Below are 22,686 nucleotides of genomic sequence, written 5' to 3'. Positions count from 1 at the left end.
GCATTTAAATCTACTAGAGCTGTAAAATCCTGAAATTCTGGAAATAAAGACGCTTATCAGTATGTGTTATCATGTCCTTTGCTGATACAAGATTAGCCCAAGCATTTATAGCAGTTCATTTAATCTAATTTTAAGTGCCTGAATGTAATGATTCTTGCAGAAGAAACAAAAAACATGAATAAAATCTTTTAACCACTGACACTTGTTCAGTTACAGTATATGTGGAAAAAGATGTCCTCTGAATTAATGAAAGAAGATTTAATGAAAGCTGATTGATTTTACCAGGTGCTAGTCTTTCACATTTTTGATCTTTTCACAGAAAGATCAAAAGTTTCTGTATCCTGAGCAGCAGTTATCTTGTTGTGCTCTTTTGTGAAGTTCTTGGCTTAGTGTGAAGCATTCAGTCATGCTTTGGAGCTGCACTGAGTGTGCTGAAAACTTAAGCCCTCAAGTTAAAATGCCTAAATCTGGACTGGGTGAGTAATCTGAGAGGAGAAATGGCACATGGCTGCAGTTGCACACTTGCCTGGTCTTCTAGTGAGTTAAAAATGCATTTCTTGGGGTGTACATTTTTTTTATATGCTCATGATTTGCTTGTTCTCAGATACCTCTTCTTCAAAAGCCCATCTACTGACAAGCTGGCAGTAATAACTAATATCCTTATTAGATGGAATTAGCATGAATCATCGTTATGAGAAGTAATGACCATGTTGAAATGCTAAGGGTATTTTCAAGATTACCTCAGACTTGGTTGGAAAGTAGGGTATAATGGCTACATCTTACAGCGTGTAATAAAATCACAGAGGTCTTTGATGTTCAGAGTTGTGCTTTGGAACAAATAGTTCTATTCAAAACCAGCGCAGCCTTGATTAATTTGGTTGTTGTATCTGGATTCTCTAAGCTCCTGTAACTGGTAGTGGCAGAGTACTAAAGGTGCTCTGTGTACTGCATGGGCCATTAGACACAAAGGAGTTGTATCTTGATGTGACATTCTACAATATATTCTAAAATAGATGTATTTACTTCTCATTATATGAAACTGCAATTCCTGGGGAAATCAATATTGAAAATACCCACTAAAAGCCTCCCAGGATCTGCAAGCATGCACAAAAAGGAGCTGGATGCATGTGCTATTACCCACAAGTGGTGGGTTAAAGTGAATTATTTTAATCTTTTCATGTCAACATCAATTCAGTATATTTTCCTTATTGCACCAGCCTGTTACTGCTAAGGAAGATGCAGAGAATGTGGACTGGAGCAGCAAGAGTCCTCAGGTGTCTTTAAACTGTTTTAAGCTGCCCATGGTTTGAAAATATTCAGGAATCTGTGATATGAGCTGTTTGACATTTTTCCTATTCCAAATGCTCAAAGGAATAAATCTACATAAAGAGTGTTAAAATGAGAGAGTCTTTGCGACAATGTCTGGATCTCAGAATGTTACTTTATTTCTCTTTTGGCTGACCACCATGATAAAACAGCTGAATCAAATACGTTCTTTTATGTATAAAATATATTTTTTGGGTTTTGACAGCTTGTTTCCAGTTTTAGTCTAATTCAGTTTGAAACAGCTGTTCCTGATCTCTGCAAAACAGTTTTCTGATGGAAATCATGACATTCTCAACTACTGCAGTGTTACTGGGCTCTGTCTCATTTCAGATGGTGGCTTTTCTTTATGGGAAAAGAATTCTTCATTCAGAGAAAATGTCACTTTTGTATCAAATAAGCTGCAGTTAAAAAGATAATGGCTTCCTCCTCCCTCCGAGGTTATCCCTCAGTGAGGGTGGATATATGTTTCTCTTTTGAGAAAAAACATCCCTGTGTGTTTTACCATTAGTTAGATTTTTATTCTAATGTTCCCTGCCCTACCCATCTGCTTTCAGTTGGGTTCTATTTAGAGTCTTCTCTGCAGTTGTCTCTGCACTCAGACTTAACAAGTTCTCTGGTTTGCCGTCTGCTTCAGTTTTACTCTGGAGTCAAATCTTGTATTTTCAGAATTTTCAGTGTAGCATTTTCAGTTTGCTCAGTGCCATCTTCTTTTTTTTTTTTTTTTTTTTTTTTTTTTTTTTTTTTTTGGCTGCACTGCTTGATGCTTCTTCCAAAGCTGTTTGTAGAAATTTCATAGATGGCAGAGCTGATCAAGTCTGTGAGCTCTCTTGTGCCTGATAAAGCACCAGCTAACCTTTCATTTCCAGTTTTCTGGTTCTTTTGGACACCCCACATGTAGTATGGAGTGAAGTTAATAACTTTCAGCTTAAAAGAACTTGCTGTGTAGTTGACTCTGTGAGCATGATTGTATGATGTGGACTTCTCAAAACACTTCTGATGGGGAGGATGAAGGTTTTGGGAGCAGCAGTGTTGCCAAGTTTGTCATGGGACTGGAGGGGCTCTGGAGTTGTACATCCTCCTCCTTCCTCTGTCCTCAGCTTGCTGGATGAGGTTTCACAAGTTGTTCACTTTGTTGTGCGTGTCTTTTTCCATCTATAAAATAAACAACTATAAAATAAGGGTTGTGCTACAGAGTGAATGCTCAGAGAAATCCGAGATGCTGTACGTGAGTAGGATCTCTGGTGTTGCTGATCCTCACTTATGGACAAATACCATCCTGAAGTCTCTTTTGAGTTTTTTTTTTTGAAGGACAGTTTAGCAGCTGAAATAAAACTACTGTCCAACATGACACCAAAGCTTTAAAGCTTTACTTCCCAAAGAGCTGTTAAATATGTTTTCCATTCCAAATTCAATGTTTTGCCTGGCAAATACTTTGGAGTGTTTGTAGCTTTCCTTGGTTGTTTTTTTTTTTTTCCCACAGTCTAAAAAAGCAGACTTGGGGCTGCATTAGGATTAAGTGAGATTAGAAACATCTTCTTTCCATCCCTCTTGTGTACCTCGTATGGATACATCCTAATTGTATTGATATTGCATTCATCCTGCAAGAATCTAAGACCTTTAGTGTCTGCTGATGCTGCAGTTTTGATGGTGTGTTTTTCTTGCAAGCAAAATCAATTCAGACAAATCTTGGTAACTTTTACAACAAAATAAAATGACTATGCCAGGCAGCTATGGGAAGTTTTTTAAGCATGGGCATGCTCTTAGATCACACACAGGGTTGTTCCAGCAGAATCAATTGGTTGATCTACTAGATTTAAAGGTCAACTGTAATCACATTTCAGGAAGATTGAAGAAGATATAAAATTGCTACTGTGCTTTTCTGGGTCGCATACCCGCTTGTGGTGCTCTTTGCTTTTCCCCTGTACATCTTCATTTACTCAGCCAGAGCATCAATACAGAAAGGGCACAAGTCAATATGCTCGCTTTCTGCTGTCGATGAGGGAGCTACTTAGTTGTTATTTCCTCCAAGCCAATACTTTCCCTCTGGAAGAGCTGAAGCAGAGAAGAGTTCACTGCACCCGACGGATTTGGAAGGAACAAATCTCTCTTCCAGGGAAAAGCTGTGAGGAAAGCTGCAGTCTGGCTGTCTTGTTAGATAATCCACGCAATTGCTTGAGTTGACGCATCCCAGGGATGATTCTGTCTGTTCAAAGAGCAGCACAGGTGCAAGAGAGTCAGCATAACCCCCCTTTCATGTGTGGGGACCTTCAAAAGAACTTCCCATTACTCCTGGTTTTTGGTGTTATACAGATGTCCACAGAGACCACGCAGCTTTGGAATATTCTGTTTTGTAAATACGGTGTTTCAAAGTTGTATTTCTATGTAATAGGCAACAATATTTGCACACACAGGTGAAAAAATTTCCTGTTAATTTTTTGCAAGAGCCCAAACAACTGTGTTGCCATAGCAGGTTGCATGAATTAAAAGCAGCAGGGACATGGAATATTCACCTGCTCAGATAAAATTAATTTTCCCTGCAAAATAAGAGTCTTGAAATGAAGAAGGGGTTGATGGGGGGAAAAGAGATTTCATTTTATTTGATAAACCAAAGCAAATTACTGTTAAAGTTTGTTCCCTCACGAACCATATTATTACTATATCAGTTTGATAGGATTTTATTCATGAAGTTTTGCTCTTTTCCTGTACTGATAAACTTGTGTGGGTCTTCCATGGAATAGCAGGGGAGAAGTGTTTAAAATGGAATAGACATTCATGGCTTGGAAGGTGTTCTGCATTGGAGAGTACAGCATTGCAGATGCTTTTAGCTAATCTTCAAACAAATTTCAAAGTAACTTTATGATTTTTTTTTGTGGCTAGTAAATGCATATTTGCTGATGGTCAGGCTGTGGAAAAGGTTTTGTTGTGTTAGCAGAACATGAAAAGATGATTCTTTTCAAGAGTCACATTCCTTCAAAAAATCTGTTGTAGGTCATGTTAACTGTTCTACAAAGGTTATTTGTGGTAGAACTCTCTGAGCCTAAATTAACTTGGAGAGTACTGTCTTTAGTGCATTTTCATATGTGCTAACTTGCAAAATGTAGTAATTCCCAGATGGATGGAAATCAAGGTCTGTGGCTTTTCTCTAAGCATCCATGACCTGCTTTTAAAGCAGACATGGACATACAGCAGTGGCTGAAGGCTCTGCTTGAGTGGGCTGAGGAGACATTTATTGTGCATTTATTTAAGGTGCCCTTTTTCAGAGATTCTTGCTCTGCTGGCTGCCTAAATTCAGTCTGTGTTTTGCTTTGTCAGCCACTGTGAAGTCTGCAAAACTAATGTCTCATGTTCACTTCTCTTATGGTAAATCCGGAAAGGTTCTTTTTTTTCTAAATAAATAATGGACCAGGGAAAGTTTTCAGAGACTTGCATGATCAGACTGGAGCAGCAGCACGTCCTTTGTGGTTTTCCCAGTGATGAAGTCAAACAGTGCCTTGACAGAATGATTTGGGTTTTCTTTTCTTGAAAGTTGCTTAAATCTGTTTATTTTTTTAACCTTTATTGATGTTTGTTTGTCTTCATTAGAAGTGTACTTAGGGAAACAGTGAATCTTGTAAAGGGCAGAAGTAGTTTGAGAAGGGTACTGCAAATGCAGTTATTAATTTCATGTCTGCAGTTGCATGTCATCCTGACCAGTAGGTTAGAAAGATTCTTGCAGGGACTTCAAAGAGGTTGAAAACAAGAATATGTGACATGTTCATGAAGTTTTCAGGCTAAAGGGAATTGTCAGATTGTAAAAGAATATTTCTGTGTGAAAGGAAGTTTGCAAAGTCAGAAAAACCTGTCAGCAGGATTGTTAGTGTCATGTAAACTTTATGCCTTTTTCTCTTCTTGTTTTTCCTTCAAATCACAGGGCTCTATATCCCTTCTTTCTTCAGTTTGGTAATTGTAGCAGCAGATGCCTCTTGGAATTGAAACAGTTTAATATAAGATCCATCAGTTGCCAGAATAAAATACCCATTAGAAAAGGGGAAGAATAATCCCTTTATTAGCAGGAGTACTTGAACAAAGGTGTTTCATCAATCTTAATAGTTTGCTTTCTTGAGTAGAGCAATGCCAGTGGCCACAGTCTTGGCAGGAGGATGCTGGGACTGTACCTGCAAGTTCTGTTCTAATTCTGGTACAATGTCTCAGGCTTAAGTCTGGAAAAAGAGAAATATATCTGAAAGCATCTTCCTTAAAAAGAACTTGCTTTGGTTTGCTACTTGATTATTACTTTAAAGAACCGTAACATTTGGTTACTCCCTGAGAGGGATGATAAACTTGTGCTTTTGAGTTTCTTTTACAAGTCTACCCAAGTGCAGGTGGTTGTGTGCTCATGCTGAATTCTAAACCATTTGGAAAACTGTGCAGAGGCCTTTTACCAACATCAGCAACTGTGTCAGTGAGTTTTGATTTAAGAAAAATAATAGGCATATTCTACAGTAAAACACTAGTTTTAGTGGATTTTTTAAAAATGAAAATAATCCTGTAGGTGAAACAGGAATATGTCAGCATAATCTGTAGCTGAGTAGCATCACCTGTCATGGTGTGCAAGGCAAGATGATATTTCCTCTGCTAAATCCAGCTACTGAGCTTGCCCTTTCAACAACCTGATTTATCACAGGAAACTTGCAGAGGAAGAAGGATCTCATGCTTGGCTTTAAATTGAGGCTTTCACCTGTGCTCTGATTCCATAGTGAGTATATATTTATTTTAAGAGGTTCTTACGGTCAAAGAGTTTATAATGTTTTCGCCTTTCTGAAAAGTTTTGTGCTAGATTTCTAGCTTATTTTAAGTCCTTGCATAACTGGTATATTGCTTAGTCACGATGGCCTTGAAATGCAATACTTTAAAAAAATTAGTTTGAGGTCCTTATGCATTTGTCAAGAACTCCTTCACCTGCTCTTTCCTGTGTTGATGTGTTTGTTGATGTGTTCTCTGCCATTGCCTCTGGGTGCGTCCTCAAGGCTCAAACAGGGCCATTTCCATTTGGAACCAGCTTCTTGTCTCCTCCAGCATGGAGTTGGGAACTTCCTTTGGCAAATATTGGTTTTGTTCCATGTAAATAAGTCTGCCATAAAGAAAAGCAGACCCTAAAACCCCCTCAGCTTGGTAGTGCTGCCCAGTGCAGAATGTGCCATCTCCATGGTTTTGAGCCTTCATTATGCAGCTTGCACTCCACACACTTTTATTTAAAGCAGAGCTAAAAGTAGAACTAAATAGCTGACGTTCAGAGACGTTTGGTGTGATGCAGAATTCCTGGGAGGGGGCTGGGACAGGAAGAGGAGCGCTGCTCCTGCCAGGTGGATGGAGCTCATTTATTTGCACAGAACTGTCTATGCAGGACTCATGGAAGAACTCTGAAGGGCCCACGCTTTATCATGGAATGTAGGCCAACTGTAATAAGAACTTCTGTTTTCTTTTACTCTCGTTTACTTTTCTTTTGTTTTATCCTCTGAAATGATGGAATTTGGTTTGCTGTGGCTGTTACAGCCAGGCAAACTATTGCTACTGAGCTATTGCAGCATCCCTGTGCCGACTGCTTTTCATGGAGCCATCTCCATATTGCAGAGCCATCTGTTTTCCTTACTGTCCAGGCACTGGGCTCAGTCGTATAAATTACTGACTGCTCCTTAGCTTTCAATTGTTCCTGTTTGTTCAGTGTGCTGCCAGCAAGGCTTCAGCTCTCCAGCATAATTTTTAAGTTTTCCTTGCTCTTTTATGTTTTTGTGAACGCCTCAGGCAAAAACTATAGTTGAGTGAATTGTCAGTTGTTCATGTCGCTGAATTATTGGCTTGATAAAATGAACTTTGTGAGGTAGGTAGGTAGTGTCCTCATTAAAAACGGTTTTGTAGCTGGAGAAGTGATGGAAACAAGTTCAAAAATCATGGTGTGTGAGAAGCAGTGTCTCGCTCCACCACCGCCCCAGTTTCCTTAAATGCACACCAGTTTGTCATATTGCTGGTGCTATGAGCTCATACAGAAAGATCCTTTTTGGTTGTGTAAGTATGTGCACTGCTGAAGAGTTGAGGATACTTTTAGAAAATTTAATGCTGAATTTATCAGCTCATGTCTGCTTCGAGATTGTATTTGTAATGTAAAATTCCAACTGTAAATGTAATGTAACAGTTACATTGCGTTTTTTTTAAATGTAATTTCTATTTATCTCTGTCTATCTCTGAGACCAAAAGATACAGGTTTGGGTTTTGTTTTCTTTTTTCTCACATGTGTGATGTGTTTTTATGTTCCCACTTGCAGTGGTTCTCCAACATTCTGCACCCACAATACTGCAGTGATAGGCACCATGCTGTGCTCAGCTCCATGGGGAGTTTGCTTCTGGCCAGCTCAGAATTGTTGGGAGAAAGAGTTGCTTTGGTTTTTGAGGTGAGGAAAATGAGAATAAATGAGAATTTAAGGGAGGGTATTCTGTGTCTGTTCAGGACTGGGAAGTTTTGGAAGGTGGCAGACCATATATATGGGACGCATTGAGGTTTTTATGAGAAGCAGTTGATAGGATGAGGTTGATATCAGTGCACAATAGGGTGATGCTGAAATTTTGGTACAACACAAACTATGTGTAGGGAGGTCAGTGCTGTTTCCCAGGGTCAGCTGGACTTTTTGAAATCATCTAGCTCAGGACTGGTGAACAGCTATGAACTGGGTGATGCCGGTGCAGGGAAGGAGAACCAACCCCCTCAGAGCCTCCCTGGCTCTTTCAAGAGATAAAGTAATATTGTGATGAATTCTTTTTTTTTAATTTTCCCCCCTTTCATTTTTTTCTTGGTATTGGGGAACATTCAGAGGAAAAGGCCAGTAGTGTTCATTTGTTCTGTAGGGGCTTGTAGGCAGCGTGGCCTTCAGCAGAGATGGGTGAAGGAGTTAAAACAATCACTGATATTTGTTTATTATGATTGAGGGAGGAAACACAGTCTTGGTTGAATGAAGCTGTGTGGAATCATTTTCTGTTCCAGTCCAATGTTATTCCCTCACTTGTCATGCTCTGGTCATTAGTGCTTTTAATTTACCTTCCAGTGAATGTGCCAGATGAGCCACTGTGACCAGCCACATTTCTGTTTATTTTTCTGATGATGGCCATCTGAAGCAATAGATTGATGTCTGCAGTTTTTACTTCATTAGTAATGAAGTCCACAAAGCAGTGAGAGGAATTTCTGTTTACTTGGTGCCTTGAACTGAGGTACTGATAAATGGCTGGGCTTTGATCTGGTAGGATTTTTGTAGTGATTATCATGATACAGAAATAAGGTATGTCCAGGTTTAAATGAGGATCTGAAATGTCTGTGGGCTAAATGGTAGACATTTAAGTGGTAATTGGATTGTTGAAAAGTGCCTGCAAGACAGCCAGTGCATGGAAAATCAAATACATGTCGGTCTCCTTTGAAATCCATGAAAAATAATAATTTTATTTTCCTGTGGCTTTAACTGTGTCCCACAGCAACATAAAAATGGCTCAATCTCCAAGTCTTAAAACCCTGTGATAACACCAGTGCAAATTCCTAGCTAAGTAATGAATCTCTAATGTTTGTAATTTCCAGAAAGTATTTTCCCAGTTCTGTAGTGGCAGTCAGTGTTAGGAATACTGTAGGGCTGGTGTGGGCGGGGATGGTTTTTGCTCATTACAGTGACAGCTGCAAGTCTGGTGTTCTGAAGCCTGAGTTTGGCCCTGAGTATCATTCTCTGTCCCCTCTGTTCCTATTTTGAGCCCAGTAAAGAGAAGCATATGTTTTCTTGCATCAGCTACGTCGGTGTTACCTTGTGAAGCATGACAAGGTCATGTGTTTATATGGCAAAAGAGGAAATCTCAAATTGTGTTTGAGCTGTCTTAGAACTGCTTTTTTCTTGTGATAGATTAAAGTTTTCCATGATGTAGATGGTTAAATTTTGATTCATGCAGGTATGCATGTGTTGATGCTACAGTGTTGCTCCTGAAATTGGTACTGTTATATTATTAATATTGCAGATCATGCCAGGGAGGTGTCTCGCATTTAATACAGAACATAAGAAGGTTTGCCTACCCCATATGAAAATCTCAAATTGGAACTGAAGATGCTATAAAAATTTAAAAGGAACAAGGTCAGCCTGCAAATTGCATATTTTAAAAAGCAGAAAATCATCTATTTTTAACAGCAAATTTCCTTACCTGTTAGTACCTTTACGAATAACATTTTCGATTATTAACACTTGAAAATGGTTTAAAGCATAATTTTAATTGTAAAATCGCCTAGTTACCATTTGTCTAGTGCTCATTAATACGGGGTTTTCTAGTTGAGAGACAGAAGAACTGAGCCAGAAGCATTTGGGTTCCTGTGCTCCTCCTTTATGATCAAACAAGGTCAATTTATTCCAGTCATGAAAGAAAAGGTAATGGATGGTTCACCTGCTTTGTCCCAACGTATATTGAGGAGGGCAAAGTGGGTAAGAGGGTTCTTCATAACAGCAAACAAAACAAAACAAATCTGTAATTGAAAATAAAAGTTTAACAAATTTGGACTGCTGCTGAGGTGGATGGTTTAAACACCTGTGGTAATTAAGCATGGAAGGAATTGGAGAGGAATAGTCTGGGACTTGCCTTCCTTGGAACTGAAAGTTCAGCTTCTCCATTTTTAACTTGGTTTCAGAGAATATCTGGTGGGATGTGCTTTACTTCCAATTAGTGTCTGGTCCCGACAGAAAGTTGCAGTGAACTGCTCCAGACTAATCCTTTATTTCAAGCGATAGAAGTGGGGGTAGAGATTCCTACCTTGCCATGACCTGGCTGAAAGCCTCTTCTGGCTGCTTCGAAGACTTGCTCAGCACCTGACTGCAGTCATTATCTGTAGAAACTCTACTACAAATCTAGTAAGTAGTAAAAACATTTAGTGTTCTTAAAAATCTGAGATTCCTCAGATCCACACCCAGCATGAGTGGAATAAGAATTGTGAAGGTAAATTTAACAGTATTTGTAAAGAAGCAAGATAAAGCAGGGAAATATGGTAGAAGGCATCTGAGAGGAGAAGTGTGGGCATTGTGTGAGATCCTGCAAATAACATTCTGTGCATGAAAACGGTGCTGAGTAACTGCCTCTTCATCCATGAGATCCTGCAGACTGTGGTAATTTGAGGTCTGGAAAGAAGCACATAATGAAAGTCTGAATCCTTAGCACAGGCAGACTGATTCAGATTGCACAGGCATTATGAAGCATTTCCTAGTTACCGAATTCTTCATTTGTAACCTTAATTTTAATGTAACTTTTTTAGCATACCTAAAAATACAGGAAAAGCACTACTTTTTTCCTCAAATATACAATATTTCTTAGGTCAGCACAAAACCTCCCACCTCCCTGTAAACGGTGTGTTATAAATACCTAAATAAATACAATAAAAAGCTTTTGGAGAGGATTTCTTCCTTTTGGTTCCAACGAGAGAGGAGTAAATAAAGTAATTGATGTGCCCTGTTAGCTGTCGACCAAGTTTCATGTCCAAGTTTCGTGTGGCGTGTCTTTCCTTTGGCATGCACAGAGAAGCAGCGGATTTTAGCACCTCGCCTACAGCATCCACCTCCTGACAGCAAAACTTGTCAATAGAGAAGCATTCAGCACTTCATTATTTCTACAACCTGAGTGCATTTGCGAATTAATTGATGTGTGGGAGGAAAGGCATCTGCTATTGTAGAAGCCCTTAACTGTTGCAGCAAAACTAGAAATAAACTGGTTAGCTGTAGTGAGCTGATATGCTGTTGCAGGTGTTGGAGCCTCTGAAGTGGATCTTGTCCTTTTTTCTTGTTTTTGATATTACAAAAAAAAAACCAAAACCCAAACCCAAACTTCTCACTGAATTGTGACCATGGAAACACCAGCACAATAAAGATAATAAATACCTTGTATACTTCTATATGGTTGCTAGCAAGTCGTTTCATATTTCTTGCTGGCTCAGCACCAAAAGAGAGTTTTAATTAGGCCTGTAATGAATGACTGGGAGCGTTTTAAAGGCTATTAATCTTGTGGTGTAATTGAGTTAATTATAGTATCATTATAAGCTCCCATGAAAATAGGATGAAGTGTATTCCATTTGTTTTACTCCTAAAGTTATTTCTGAGGTCCCCCGGCTTCATCTCAAATGCTCCTACTGCAAGTCTTCAACAGAGGAAACTGTAAAAGCATTTCATGTGTCATTGCACCAAACCTTCTGTTGTGCATCATCCCAGTCTCAGGCTCTCTGAGCTGCCCCTTTACTGTAGCTGCGGGTGCAGAGTGTCTTTAGTTTGCATTTCCCAGAGTAGTATTTCCTTGTTTTTCTGGTTTCCGATCAGTAACTCACCCGAGTGTGGCAGATGAGAGTAAGAATATGTGATCTATTTTCAGAAATAAAGATTACAGCAGCTTTCGAACTGTTACTCTTTGTGCTGTGGCAAAAAAAGTGTGTAGCAAAAGAGGTGGTTTTTGCAAAGCATATGGCTCTTCCACTCGTTCAGACTACAGTAAGTTTGGGATTTGGTTGTAAAACATCTCTGTGCTTTTTGCACTCTCTAGTCAGAGTGTGACATCCCCAACAGATGGACACATAAACTTTCCATAATCCACTTCTTTCCCTTCAGAAGAGGAGATGAGATTCTCATCTGTAAAAGTTGTTGAGGAAAACCTAATCTGTCGAAGTCTGTTGTGTGCTTAGATGTGGGGATGTGAAAATGTGATGGAGACACAGCTCAGCTCCGCACTGGAGTTCGGGCTGTTTCTGGGGCTGTCTGCAGCTGCGAGGTCAGCCCTGCTTTTGTGTGTACTTCAAACCTCCTTAGAGCATTTGCCAGGGAGGTTGAGGTTGGATGTCAGGAAGAATTTCTCCACGGAAAGGGTGGTCAGGCATTGGAAGGGGCTGCCCAGGAAGGTGAAGTCACCATCCCTGGAAGGGTTCAAGAGACAACTGGAGGTGGCACTCGGTGCTAGTTGACACTAGATTTGGCTGATAACACCATCCTGTTTGCGTTTTGCAACCCTGCATTATCAGGATTGTCTTGGTTCAGTGCTTTTAAAGTCTACAATGAAGAGTAGTTTCCAACCTTAACCCTGCTGGGATAGTAGAACTGCTTTTTTCCTTTCAGGAACTTTGCTGGTCACACTTTTATATTTTCCATCCTCTTGACTATTACAGATTTTGTAAATAGTTTAGAAATGCCAGCTTGTGATGTATGGGCCTCTTTAACATTTCTTTGATTTATGTGCACTATGCTGAAAAAAAGCAGAGGAAGCATATTATTCTGGAAAAGAATGTTGCCAGTCTTCCATTTTTTCAGTCTTAGTTAAAAGCTACACTTTTATCAATCACACCTGATAGATTCTTTTTGCATTCCCAAAAACATTCATAACTTAACTCTTTGACGTCTAAAGGAATAATTTGCCTAAGACTTTTATAAATGTCTGTTTATTTTTTGGATATCTAACTTGACATACCTTTTAACCTGATTTTTCAGAAGTTCCAGACACCTGTGGTGATTCCAGGGTTTATGTCTGTAAAAGTCCCTGGTGTTACATGGAAAGGATGAGAGTTAAAACCTCTTACTCAAACTAGTGGGAACAGTGACCTTTAATTAAAGATTTGCTCTTATTTATGGATGAATATTTTCTGTGGGTTGCTTTATAGTATCTAGAAAAAGTGGATAAATTAATCTGATCATGAATATTCTGAAGCTGTAGTAGGAATGTTCTTACAGGGGAATAAGCCTCATGTATTCTGTTCCAAAACTCTCCAGCTTCAAGCTTTAATTGCTTGTTGCTAGTGGGCAGGAAATTAGCATTCCCTGCAGCCTTGCTTCAGGATGCCTGCTAGATTTAAAGAAAGATAGTACCAAAAGTAACCATTTAAGGAAGAATTAGCTCCTAATTTGGCGACTTTGGCTCAGTTTAAACAATATTCCTTCAACCCCTTCTGCTGGTACAGCGGGGTGGTCACCTTGAGTAGAAGAGAGTGGTGATGTCTGGTGTAGCTGGCAGAGCCTCAGGATGGACTGTGGAGTTGTGATCTTCCAATTTCCCCTTCAGGAAGTCCACAGGAGACTGAGGGAAGTGCTGGCAGGAAGACCCTCAGCTGGGCTGTTGTCAGACACACAGTATGGTTATCTGCAAGTCTAAAGATATTGTGCATTTTAATTATTGTGCAAGTGACCAAAGCTAAGGAAAGGCATTTAACAGAAGTTAAAATAATTAAATTTAATGAGTTAGGGAAAGAATAAATTAGCAGCACTAGTACTGGGTGTTGTTATTACTGTTCCACTGCTTACCCACTAATGGGCTTCCCTCATCTCTGCTTTGACTGCCTGTCTCCCCTTTGTCTGGTTGTGCACCTGTGCTGGTTGGATTTACATAAGCTGCACCGTGTAGACATTTTGTTGAAGAATATTAATTTCTTTATTTGTCTGTAAAGTGCTTTGTTTGCTGTAGTAAAGCCCACCCTCAGAGCTGCAAATCAAGGCATGGTGCTGGGCAGTTCGGGGAGTGTTTCTGTACCTGATTGCAGCCCTTTATTCTGCCATTTGGGCTTAAAGTATCTTCCCATTTCTTATCTAAGCACCGGAGCACCCCCTGTCACAGAGGCAGCAGGTCGTTCTTCATACTGACATCCTGCCACCTGAGCCCCTGACACCAAAGATTTAGTCTAGGGCTTTAGAAATATTAATTTTAGCAGGAGAGGAGTGTCTCCAGGGTTCTGGTGGCTGTTTAAGGGGGCACGGCAGTGCTGGGGGAAGGTACTAATTGTGTCCTTATCTTGGAGTTTTAATGATGACTTTCCCCTGCTACAGATTATTTGTCCTATACAAAGATAATGCTTCTGTCAAAAAGGAATTAGGATTTTCTGTCAGATATTGGTCATGTGAGTTCTTGGGTCTTCAGACTTTAATGAAGTCCATTAAAGGAACACACAATTGTGAACACTCCCCACAGAGTGACACTAAGGCCATTTGCCCATTCTGGACAACTTCTGTACCAACCACCTGCCTTGAGCTCAGGGTTACTTGAAAATGCTGCTGTTTGTTACTGCACCTGATTTTATTTTGTCATTTAGATGCAGAACACAATGTAATAATTCTAGTTTGGTTTTTGTAATTCTGTTATGTGTTTGTGTTGTAGCTGCATATACAATGAAATAAATGCCAGTTCATTTAGTTATCTTTCAGTAAATATGTGTGTTCAAACCCTTCAGAGTACCTGGAGGTATAAACATTTCAAGCATAAAATACAGTTATTCTTCTAAAGAGGTAAATAAAGTAGCTTGTAACCCCAGATTGTGATTACTCTGCCTCTTTATCCATTTCAAACACTACATCCCTTTAAAATTCAGCCTGGTGGCTGTGTAGTGTCCCTTTGTGTTGACATTATCCAAAAAGCAAGAATATGTCACTTCTGTAACTATTAAATGGATTCCAGGAGTTTTAAAGAAAGAAACGTGAGTGAGACAGTGGCTTTTGCAGAGACTTTGAACAGTGCAGGTCATTTTATTGGCAGCAAGGATGTAGATGCTGAAGTTTTGACCAATTCCTTGAAGAAAGTGCCATCAAATTTGCTATCTCTGCATGGTAAAAAGCCAAAGACTTGCAAGCACTATTGGAGTGAGGGAACATTCATCAGCAGTCATTCATCAGCAGAACTTCAATGTTTTCGAAAGAAAAGTATGGGGAGAACACACTTTAAGGCTGAAATCTGACACTAATTAAAACAGCGCTCTCAGCAAAAACAGGAATTCAGAGACAATGAACAAAATCCGTAGCAAAGACAAGGTGTTAAAAGAAACAGGGATGTGTATCAATGCATTTCTGTTTGTTGTGTCATTATATAGGTAAATAAAAATGTCTCAACTTGTTTTTGAACTTCCCAGGTCAGGGAGAGAGGGAGGAGAGAGACCTAAGAGAGAAGGCCTGTGCAGGGCCATGTGCAGGGCTGATGTTCCCAGCCTGCTCTGTATCCTGGTTCATTGACCAGGATGAGGCCGTGGCATCTCACTGCAGTGGAAGTCCCAGCCCAGGCATGAGAGAGGACAGTAAGAGAAGTATGAGCTCATTATTGTCACAGTTTAGTCAGATCAGGATGTTTAGAAAAAGGTGTAACAACTTTTGCACAGGGATTTAAAAAAGGTGGGATGGGAGCAGCCTTTGTTCCTGTTGTAGATAGGTGTTTCTTGCTTAAATATTCTTGTAAACTGGAAGGTGTTTGGGGGGGCATAAATGCTTTTAAAAAAAATAGAATAAAGTGTCCTCATTAAATAGTAAAATAGAGCAACGACAATGTCTAACTTTGCTATTAATTGAAAAGCCTGCAACCTAGCTCCACAAGAGGAAAACCAGTGAGTAAAGAAATTGAAGACTCTTCTTTTGTCTTATTGATGCTGTTTTGGTCAAGTCAAGAATTCAGCTGTCCTAAAATGATCAAATATTGTTTGGAGAAAAAGAGAATTTCCAAACAGGCCTCATTATCTGAAAAAAGCTTAAAGATATCAATTAAGGTGGTATAATTTCTCTCTTGCCTACTTTAGTTTGCGGAGATGAAACCGTGGGAGTGTCCTGCTTGCTTGCTCCTTGCTCTTTTCAAAAGAGCAAGTAGAGTTTTATCATAATAGACAAATCCCTTGTTATCTGCAAGGGAGAAGTAGTTTAATGATGAGGGGCAGAGCACTGTGCATCCTAAAGGAGGCAAATGTGCATCACCAGGATTAGAGTGAACTCAGAAAATGCCACGGTGGGTGAGTATCTGTCAGCCACCTCTCTGAAAAGGCATTCCTTGGAGGAATGGAAATAAACTTTACATTACCAAGATCTGAGAAAACGTTTTTCTGTTTATGTATATGGTCAGTAAATATTTACATAAGAATGGAAAAAATAACAGGGTAATGTGATTACAAAGAAAATCATTATTCTGATTTCACTTTTTAAAGTGTTGGTGCTTAGAAAGCTTTAATTAATGGCAAAATGTAATGTGCAGCTGAGCTGATGTGATCAGTTGCTAATGCTCCAAGTGATTGGTTTTTTTCTTTTTCTCTTATTCTTTTTTTTCCCTGGTTCTTACCTTCTTTCAACCAGTTTTTGCAACTTTGGATGGCCTTGTCAGTAAGTGCAGTGTACTCACTTGTTTGGGCAGCAGTCAGCACATGCAAAATCTCCAGTCCATGAATTATGTAAACTAAAGACCTCTAGACCCAGCTTGATTCTAATGATGAAGCTTTAGCTTTCAAAGTTTTAAATGCACACTATGCCCATGTCTGTGGTTTCGTAACATTCACTGAGAGTAACCCTACAGGCTGAGATGGAAACCTGTCACAATATGGTCACTGCTTTTCACTTGAACAAAGGGACCTTTTCTGCAGGGTTCTTGCTGTAGCAGAAGTTTTCTGTCTGCTCCAAATCTTAAAGATATCTGCACAAGACAGGATTTTTTTGGGGATGGGTAGGTTCTTTTTGGTTATTTTTGTTGTTTTAGGAGGTACATTACCTTATTTCTGATAAGAAGAGTCACTGGGGTAGAAGAAGGAAAAGATATTATGTGATTGACTTCTTTAAAAATATTAATGCTTTCAGAGTTAAATCAATTCTGTAATTCTTTAATACACCTTTTTTTTTGTTTAAATAGTTCATGTGAAAGCCTAACATATCTAGATGAAGAAATTGTTCTCTTTACAATTACAGCTGTGAGGAAAGTGACTCCCAAGTGCTTTCTCTGTTGATGCCCTTCACTTAGTGAGGAAGATTAAGAGCTGTTAATACATGAATATAGTTTTCATGTACTCAGGAACACTGAAAATGGGAACCATTAGTGATAGTGTTTTGTTCTAGAAAATACAGCCATGTGGCCATTAACACAGAAAAATAATTAATCTTAAAAAATAATTTTAAAGTAATGCAAGTTCTGTTTTCATTTGCCTTCATGTAAAGCTTTTGTATATATTACAGTGTTACTTTCAGTACCTTTCCTACATTCCTAAGGAGTCACTTTTGATTTTAAAATGTAGAATTCACACATCTACTTGGAACTGCAGTTTTAAGAAAAATATCAGCTATCATGAGACTCATCATAAACCTGTACAAGTTGGCACTGGGGTATATCCTGGCTGCTAAATGTTGTAAATTGATTTTTGTTGTTGCTGGTTTTGATTTCTTTTGGGTTTCTGAAATAGATTTTCTGTTTCATCTGCATGTATTAGGGAAAAAGGATTGATCCTATTGATATTATGCAGAAAAATATTTCATTAGGAAAAGCTTAGTCTCACACAAGCCAGGTGGAATTCCCCAAAGCTGAAAATGTGGATGCTTGCTGTAGTGATGGGGAATTCCTTTGCAGCTGATAGGGGAATGATTTGCAGGACTACCTAGTGCTGCACCAGTGCTCATTTCAGTGAGTATTCACCATTCTGCTGGTTTAACTGGACACAGGTGTCAGAAGCAGAGGGAAGGTTATTGGGAATGTTACTGGGAATGCACTCAGCAGAGTAGGTTTGACCATCAGCACCTTGGCAGCTTTTGGCCATGTTGGGCCGTGGGGTGTCAGACCCCTCTGAGGTGCTGGAACACAGCAGCTCCGCTGGTCCAGCCAAAGGCTCTGTCACCCCCTGTCTCATCTCCAGCTGTAGCACGTGCCCACAACATTCTCTCCAATGTTATTCCAGCCACCAGCATTCCCTGGCTTCAGGACTCCTGGAGCTCATTGTGGTTTCTGTGTATTCATTAACCCAAAAAAGGGTTTGTGTCCCATGAGCTCATCTCAGCCTCCCTGCATGAGCCTTTTAGCACCCACAACATCCTCTGACAGTGCATTTCAGTACTTTTCCCTAAAGTGGAGCAAATGTGTTTGGAAATGGTGTTCTCTTGTTGTTAAGCAAAAATTTGGGGGGATTGGTGTAGTTTTAGCTGAGATTTTCTCTCATGGTCGATGCTGGCAGACAAAGGTGTTTATTCTGTAAGAGGAAAAGGGAACTGAATGGCACCTCTATTATCCATCAGACCATAAATCTCCTGGCCATAGTTTTGATACTTGTGGTCCTGCTTTGGCACTATTTTCAGGTCTTGCTTCTGCTCCTCAGAAAAATGATTAAGAAACAATTTCCTGATCCCTTCAGTGAACACCCCGTCCCCAAAAAAGAGAGCACTCTGTGTGGTACAGTATGTGATGCTTTAATAATGTATAAATCAAGCTGGACAGAAGCTGCCTGTCAGTTTTATTAACTTTGACCTTTTATCCCATTATAAAGATGGTTTGGTAAATATTTAATGGCCGTTACAGGTTTTGACAGTTGGACCTGCATTCATAAGAGCAAAGGTAGATTATGAAGAAATACTTATAATTAATAAAAATAACTTAATCACTGGGACTCAGCCTTGAAGGACAAAATTGTGGTTTAGAATCTATTTATTTTTAATTCCTTTTGTAGTTTTTTGGTTGGTGTTTTTATGCCTGACCACTAAATGTCACTAACTGGGAGGTTATAAAATGTTTTTAAGAGGTTGCCTTTAAAATCCATCTCTGATTAGCACCGGTGATTACCTCCATCTCTGAGCAAGTGTCCAAATAATGTTGTTTACCTGAAATACCTGCACAGAGAGCATCAGTGAATGGTGTCACCAGCACAAAATGTAAGAGGTAAGATGCAAGAAAGAAAAGGAAAAGCATATTCCTGGAGTTGAAGGGCTCTTCTGGCAGAGCTGTCTTTGCCTTTAATTCCCTGCATATTGCACTCCCTGCACATTTCAGGTAGTGAAGATTGAAAACTAAGCCCCTGACACTGAAACATGGCCTTTCAAACATGGACCCTCCATCGCTCTCATTGATTTTTTTTCATTTCAGAAAACTGTCAGAGAAAAACAAATTTGAGCAAAATCCATTGGTTGGGGCAGTAAAATCCCCCCCTTCCCTGGTGGAGCTCAGCTCTCTTCCCATTAGGAACACAATGTGTCTTCATGTCGTGCCACGGCTGAGCTCACGTGGCAAAGCAGCCAAGGGAACCACAAGCCTGTTAGAAATCCTTATGGATGTGCTGAGCAGTGACATCTGAGTCAAACTGGCTCAGGGGATTGCTGCCCTCCTGTTCACAGGTGTTTTTGAGTACATCACTTCCAAGCTTTGCTTCCCTCCTTTTCGCTCAGTCCCTGGAGAGCAGCTTAGTCTAAGACCACTTTGTTTTCTGAACATTTTTAAATCATAGTTTCCTGACCATAACCCATTTTTTATGTGCAGACCTTGGGGTTAGAGGTGTTAACGTGTGAAACAGTTCAGCTTTTTCAGAACAAATCTTTAGACAATTTAACGAACACAGAGATTCGGGTGCTGGAATGATGCAGGAAATTACATTTGTCTGACACTGAGGCTTCCTCCCCTTTCCAGTTCAGAAATGGGGAACTCAGTATGTAATTGAAGGTGTTCAGAGGAGAATTTGTAACTTGTTGCACTTGGAGGTGGTTGCAGGACAGGCAGAGCCCTCTAGCTGTTCTTAAATCTGGGAGCTGTGGGAGTGCACTCAAAATCCTGCCGATTCATGTTGTGTCCTTCAGAAATTTTTCTTTTATTGGCAAGGAAAAGAAAAGTTTAGAGGAGAAAGCTACTGAATGTGAATTGTTCTGCAGTGCTATGGAGATGTGCGAGCAGGTATTTTAAAAGCAAGATTTTTCCTTACAGTGGTAGAACCTCCTTTGCAAATGTTTTGTGTTTTTATGTTTAAGAATAAAAAGATGAGTGTTATTTCTAAAAAGCTGGTTTATGTTTTGAAAGGGTTGCATCTGTCTTCCTCTTATCTTCTTCCTAAAGTGAGAATGCTTAGTCCCTAGAGAGGAGCAGCAGTCTCAATGTTTAAAAGCAAGCCCAAGTTTCAATTGAGTTAGACTTGAGAAGAAGTCCTTGATTCATCATCTTACTTGCCCTGATGCACAACTTGCTCCTCGTACCCATTTCACAGCAGACTTTTTCCATGTGCTTTTGTCCCTATTGTCTTCTACCAGGCAATATATCTGAAATACCACACATTAACGTCCTGACTGGCTGTAATTTGAATCAGGTGCCACAGGTAGCAGAGGTCTGACACAGACAGAGTACTGCAGTGGGGTGTATTTTAATATATATATATATATATGTTTTTTCTTATCCAGTTGCAGTACCATGCTGGGCTGGCATCTGGTCTTTTGAATCAGCAGTCTCTGAAACGTTCGGCCAACCAGATGGGAGTCTCTGCAAAGCGCAGACCGAAAGCCCAGCCAACAACTCTTGTCCTGCCTCCTCAGTAAGTAATTGGATATTTGGAAGAGTTTCCGTGCTGGGGGGTGGCATATTTCTTATTAACTTACTGGTTTTTTGGTTTAATGTTCAATCATCATAATAGGCAACCTCATGCTTGCAGTTTTGTTCCATACACATTCTCTTTGTAGCAGGTCATTAAAAAACTTTTTGCAACACGAGCTTGTCATTGAGGAATGATGCTCACCTGATTAGTATGACTTGGAGCTTCAAGTAGGACTTTTCTGAAGGTCCTGAAAGACTGAAGCCAGAAAGTCTTTGGTGTGAGTACTTTCTCGGCAAACGTCTGTTCCGAGTCCATCTGTTCACCATATGTTAATTTTGCATTGGATCTAAACCTCTTTTACAGGTGACAAGCAATTATGAGGACACTTAGAAACTGTTTGAGGACAGAGAGTATCAACACTTTAAGCAGGCTGTATGTAGTGATGCCAGAAACACAGAGATGTACACAACGAAGCTTAAAAATTAATCAACCGCCTGAAATATTTAGTTACATGTAAGAAAATGATTATTATGTAGAAAATGAAGTGCTAAGCAATTGTTCATTGTGCTGAGCATCCTTGTAGTTTGTGGAAACTGCCTGCTTTTCTCCACAAAACAAGAGTCACTGATGTATAAACACTGTGCTACCAAAAACCTCGTAGTTGCAATAATAACAGTCCATGTTGTCACCAGATTTCACAGGTGTATGTTTAATGTGTTTCTTCCTTAAAGGAAGTGTGAAAAAAATCAGAGTCAATAGAGCTTTCCCCTTGTATATTAACTTTAAAGTGCTGGTAATTCAAGAATCCATAAAATGCTTGATTGTTTTACCAATATATCCGACAAAGGAGAGCAGTTTGAAGGGGCTCCAGCAGTAGTTCAAAACCAGATGTTGTTTCTCTGATATGTGTGATGGAACAGGGGTATCTTGTGGCAAACTGGCTGATTAGTTTTCCTCCTTTGTTGGGGTATCTGGAGCTTCAAATGGACTTCTCCAGGCAGTCTGTAAACTGGAGTACTGTGATATCAGTTGACACAGTTTTTTTCAGAGGTCTTAAAATAGTTTGGTGGGTTTTGTTTTATTTCTGAATCATGGCATCTCTAGTTAATAGCAATATATATAAAGAGCTAACTTCTATTTTTGCATAGCAAAATCTGTTCTTAAACAGTTGCAGCTGTATAAATCTTAATGTGAGATACATAATACACACATTTAAAAGTATTATATTTCTTGTTATCTGTAGATGATTTTCCTTCAGTGGTGGATTTATCTAGGATCTGCAGATAGACTGAAATTTTAGTGTGGTAGCTAAACTTCAGCCAGTAGTTGAATTATGTTTCAGTATCTTATTACCACTTCCAGCATTATTCACAGGGAAAATGTGTTTCTGCTGAGCTGGCCCTTTATCTGTCACTGGGTTCCTCCTCTCTGGCTTCTCTTTGACCTTTCCATATTTGTTCTTGTTTGCTATCTCGGTATGTCTTAAGAGAATAATAGTGATATTAAGGCAAATCAAATACCGGTTGGGCTCAATATCTTGTTTCCAACACAGGGCAGAAGCAGATTATGAAAAGACTTATGAAAATAGGCTTATGAAAAGTATTTAAAAAAAAAAAAAAAGGTGTGACAAATGGATTTTAATATCTTGATTTTGCTGTAGTTTCATGCAAATAGTGATGAATCATGCAGTGGTATTTTTTTCCCTTCATTCTTTATAAAATGCAAAAAAGAAAACATCCAGGTGCAAAACTACAGATCTCCTTGAAAGGGCATCCTGCATACTAATATTCCCATGGCAATTCAAGGATTTATTTACTTTTTTTTAGCTTTATTAATTCGTCAAGAAAGGAGTAACTATTTCTTGGTCTATTTTTGCTTTGATGTATGCTATTAAAATTAAGTTCAGTGAAAAGTCATTGGGCTGAGTAACAATGAGTCAAGTGTTTCTTAAATGTTGTTCAGAGCAACTGTATTATCTAGAGCTTTTCTTAAACAGAAGTAGTTGAAACCAGCTGTATGCCAAAATGTCATTTCGGGAAAGCAGGTTGGAGCAAATATCAACACTGCAGTAATTCCTGTCTG

At 39.4% G+C, this 22,686-nt stretch overlaps 1 protein-coding gene across 1 annotated transcript in view; it reads left to right on the top strand.

The window, feature by feature from the left end:
• MED27 (mediator complex subunit 27) overlaps positions 1-21,297 on the top strand; it is a 33,661-nt gene extending 12,364 nt beyond the window's left edge. Inside the window, exon 3 of the mRNA XM_042052471.1 lies at positions 20,474-21,297. Coding sequence (XP_041908405.1) covers positions 20,474-20,608 — 135 coding nt within the window. The 3' untranslated portion in view covers positions 20,609-21,297. The remainder of the gene's footprint in view (positions 1-20,473) is intronic.
• The last annotated feature ends 1,389 nt before the right edge of the window (positions 21,298-22,686 follow it).

The sequence above is a fragment of the Corvus kubaryi genome, unplaced genomic scaffold, assembly GCF_017639235.1.
Source record: "Corvus kubaryi isolate FWS band 111438036 unplaced genomic scaffold, C.kubaryi_AGA036_p1.0 78, whole genome shotgun sequence".
Taxonomy (NCBI): Eukaryota; Metazoa; Chordata; class Aves; order Passeriformes; family Corvidae; genus Corvus; species Corvus kubaryi.
Note: the sequence above shows the minus strand (reverse complement) of the source record. Positions and strands in the feature narration are given on the sequence as shown.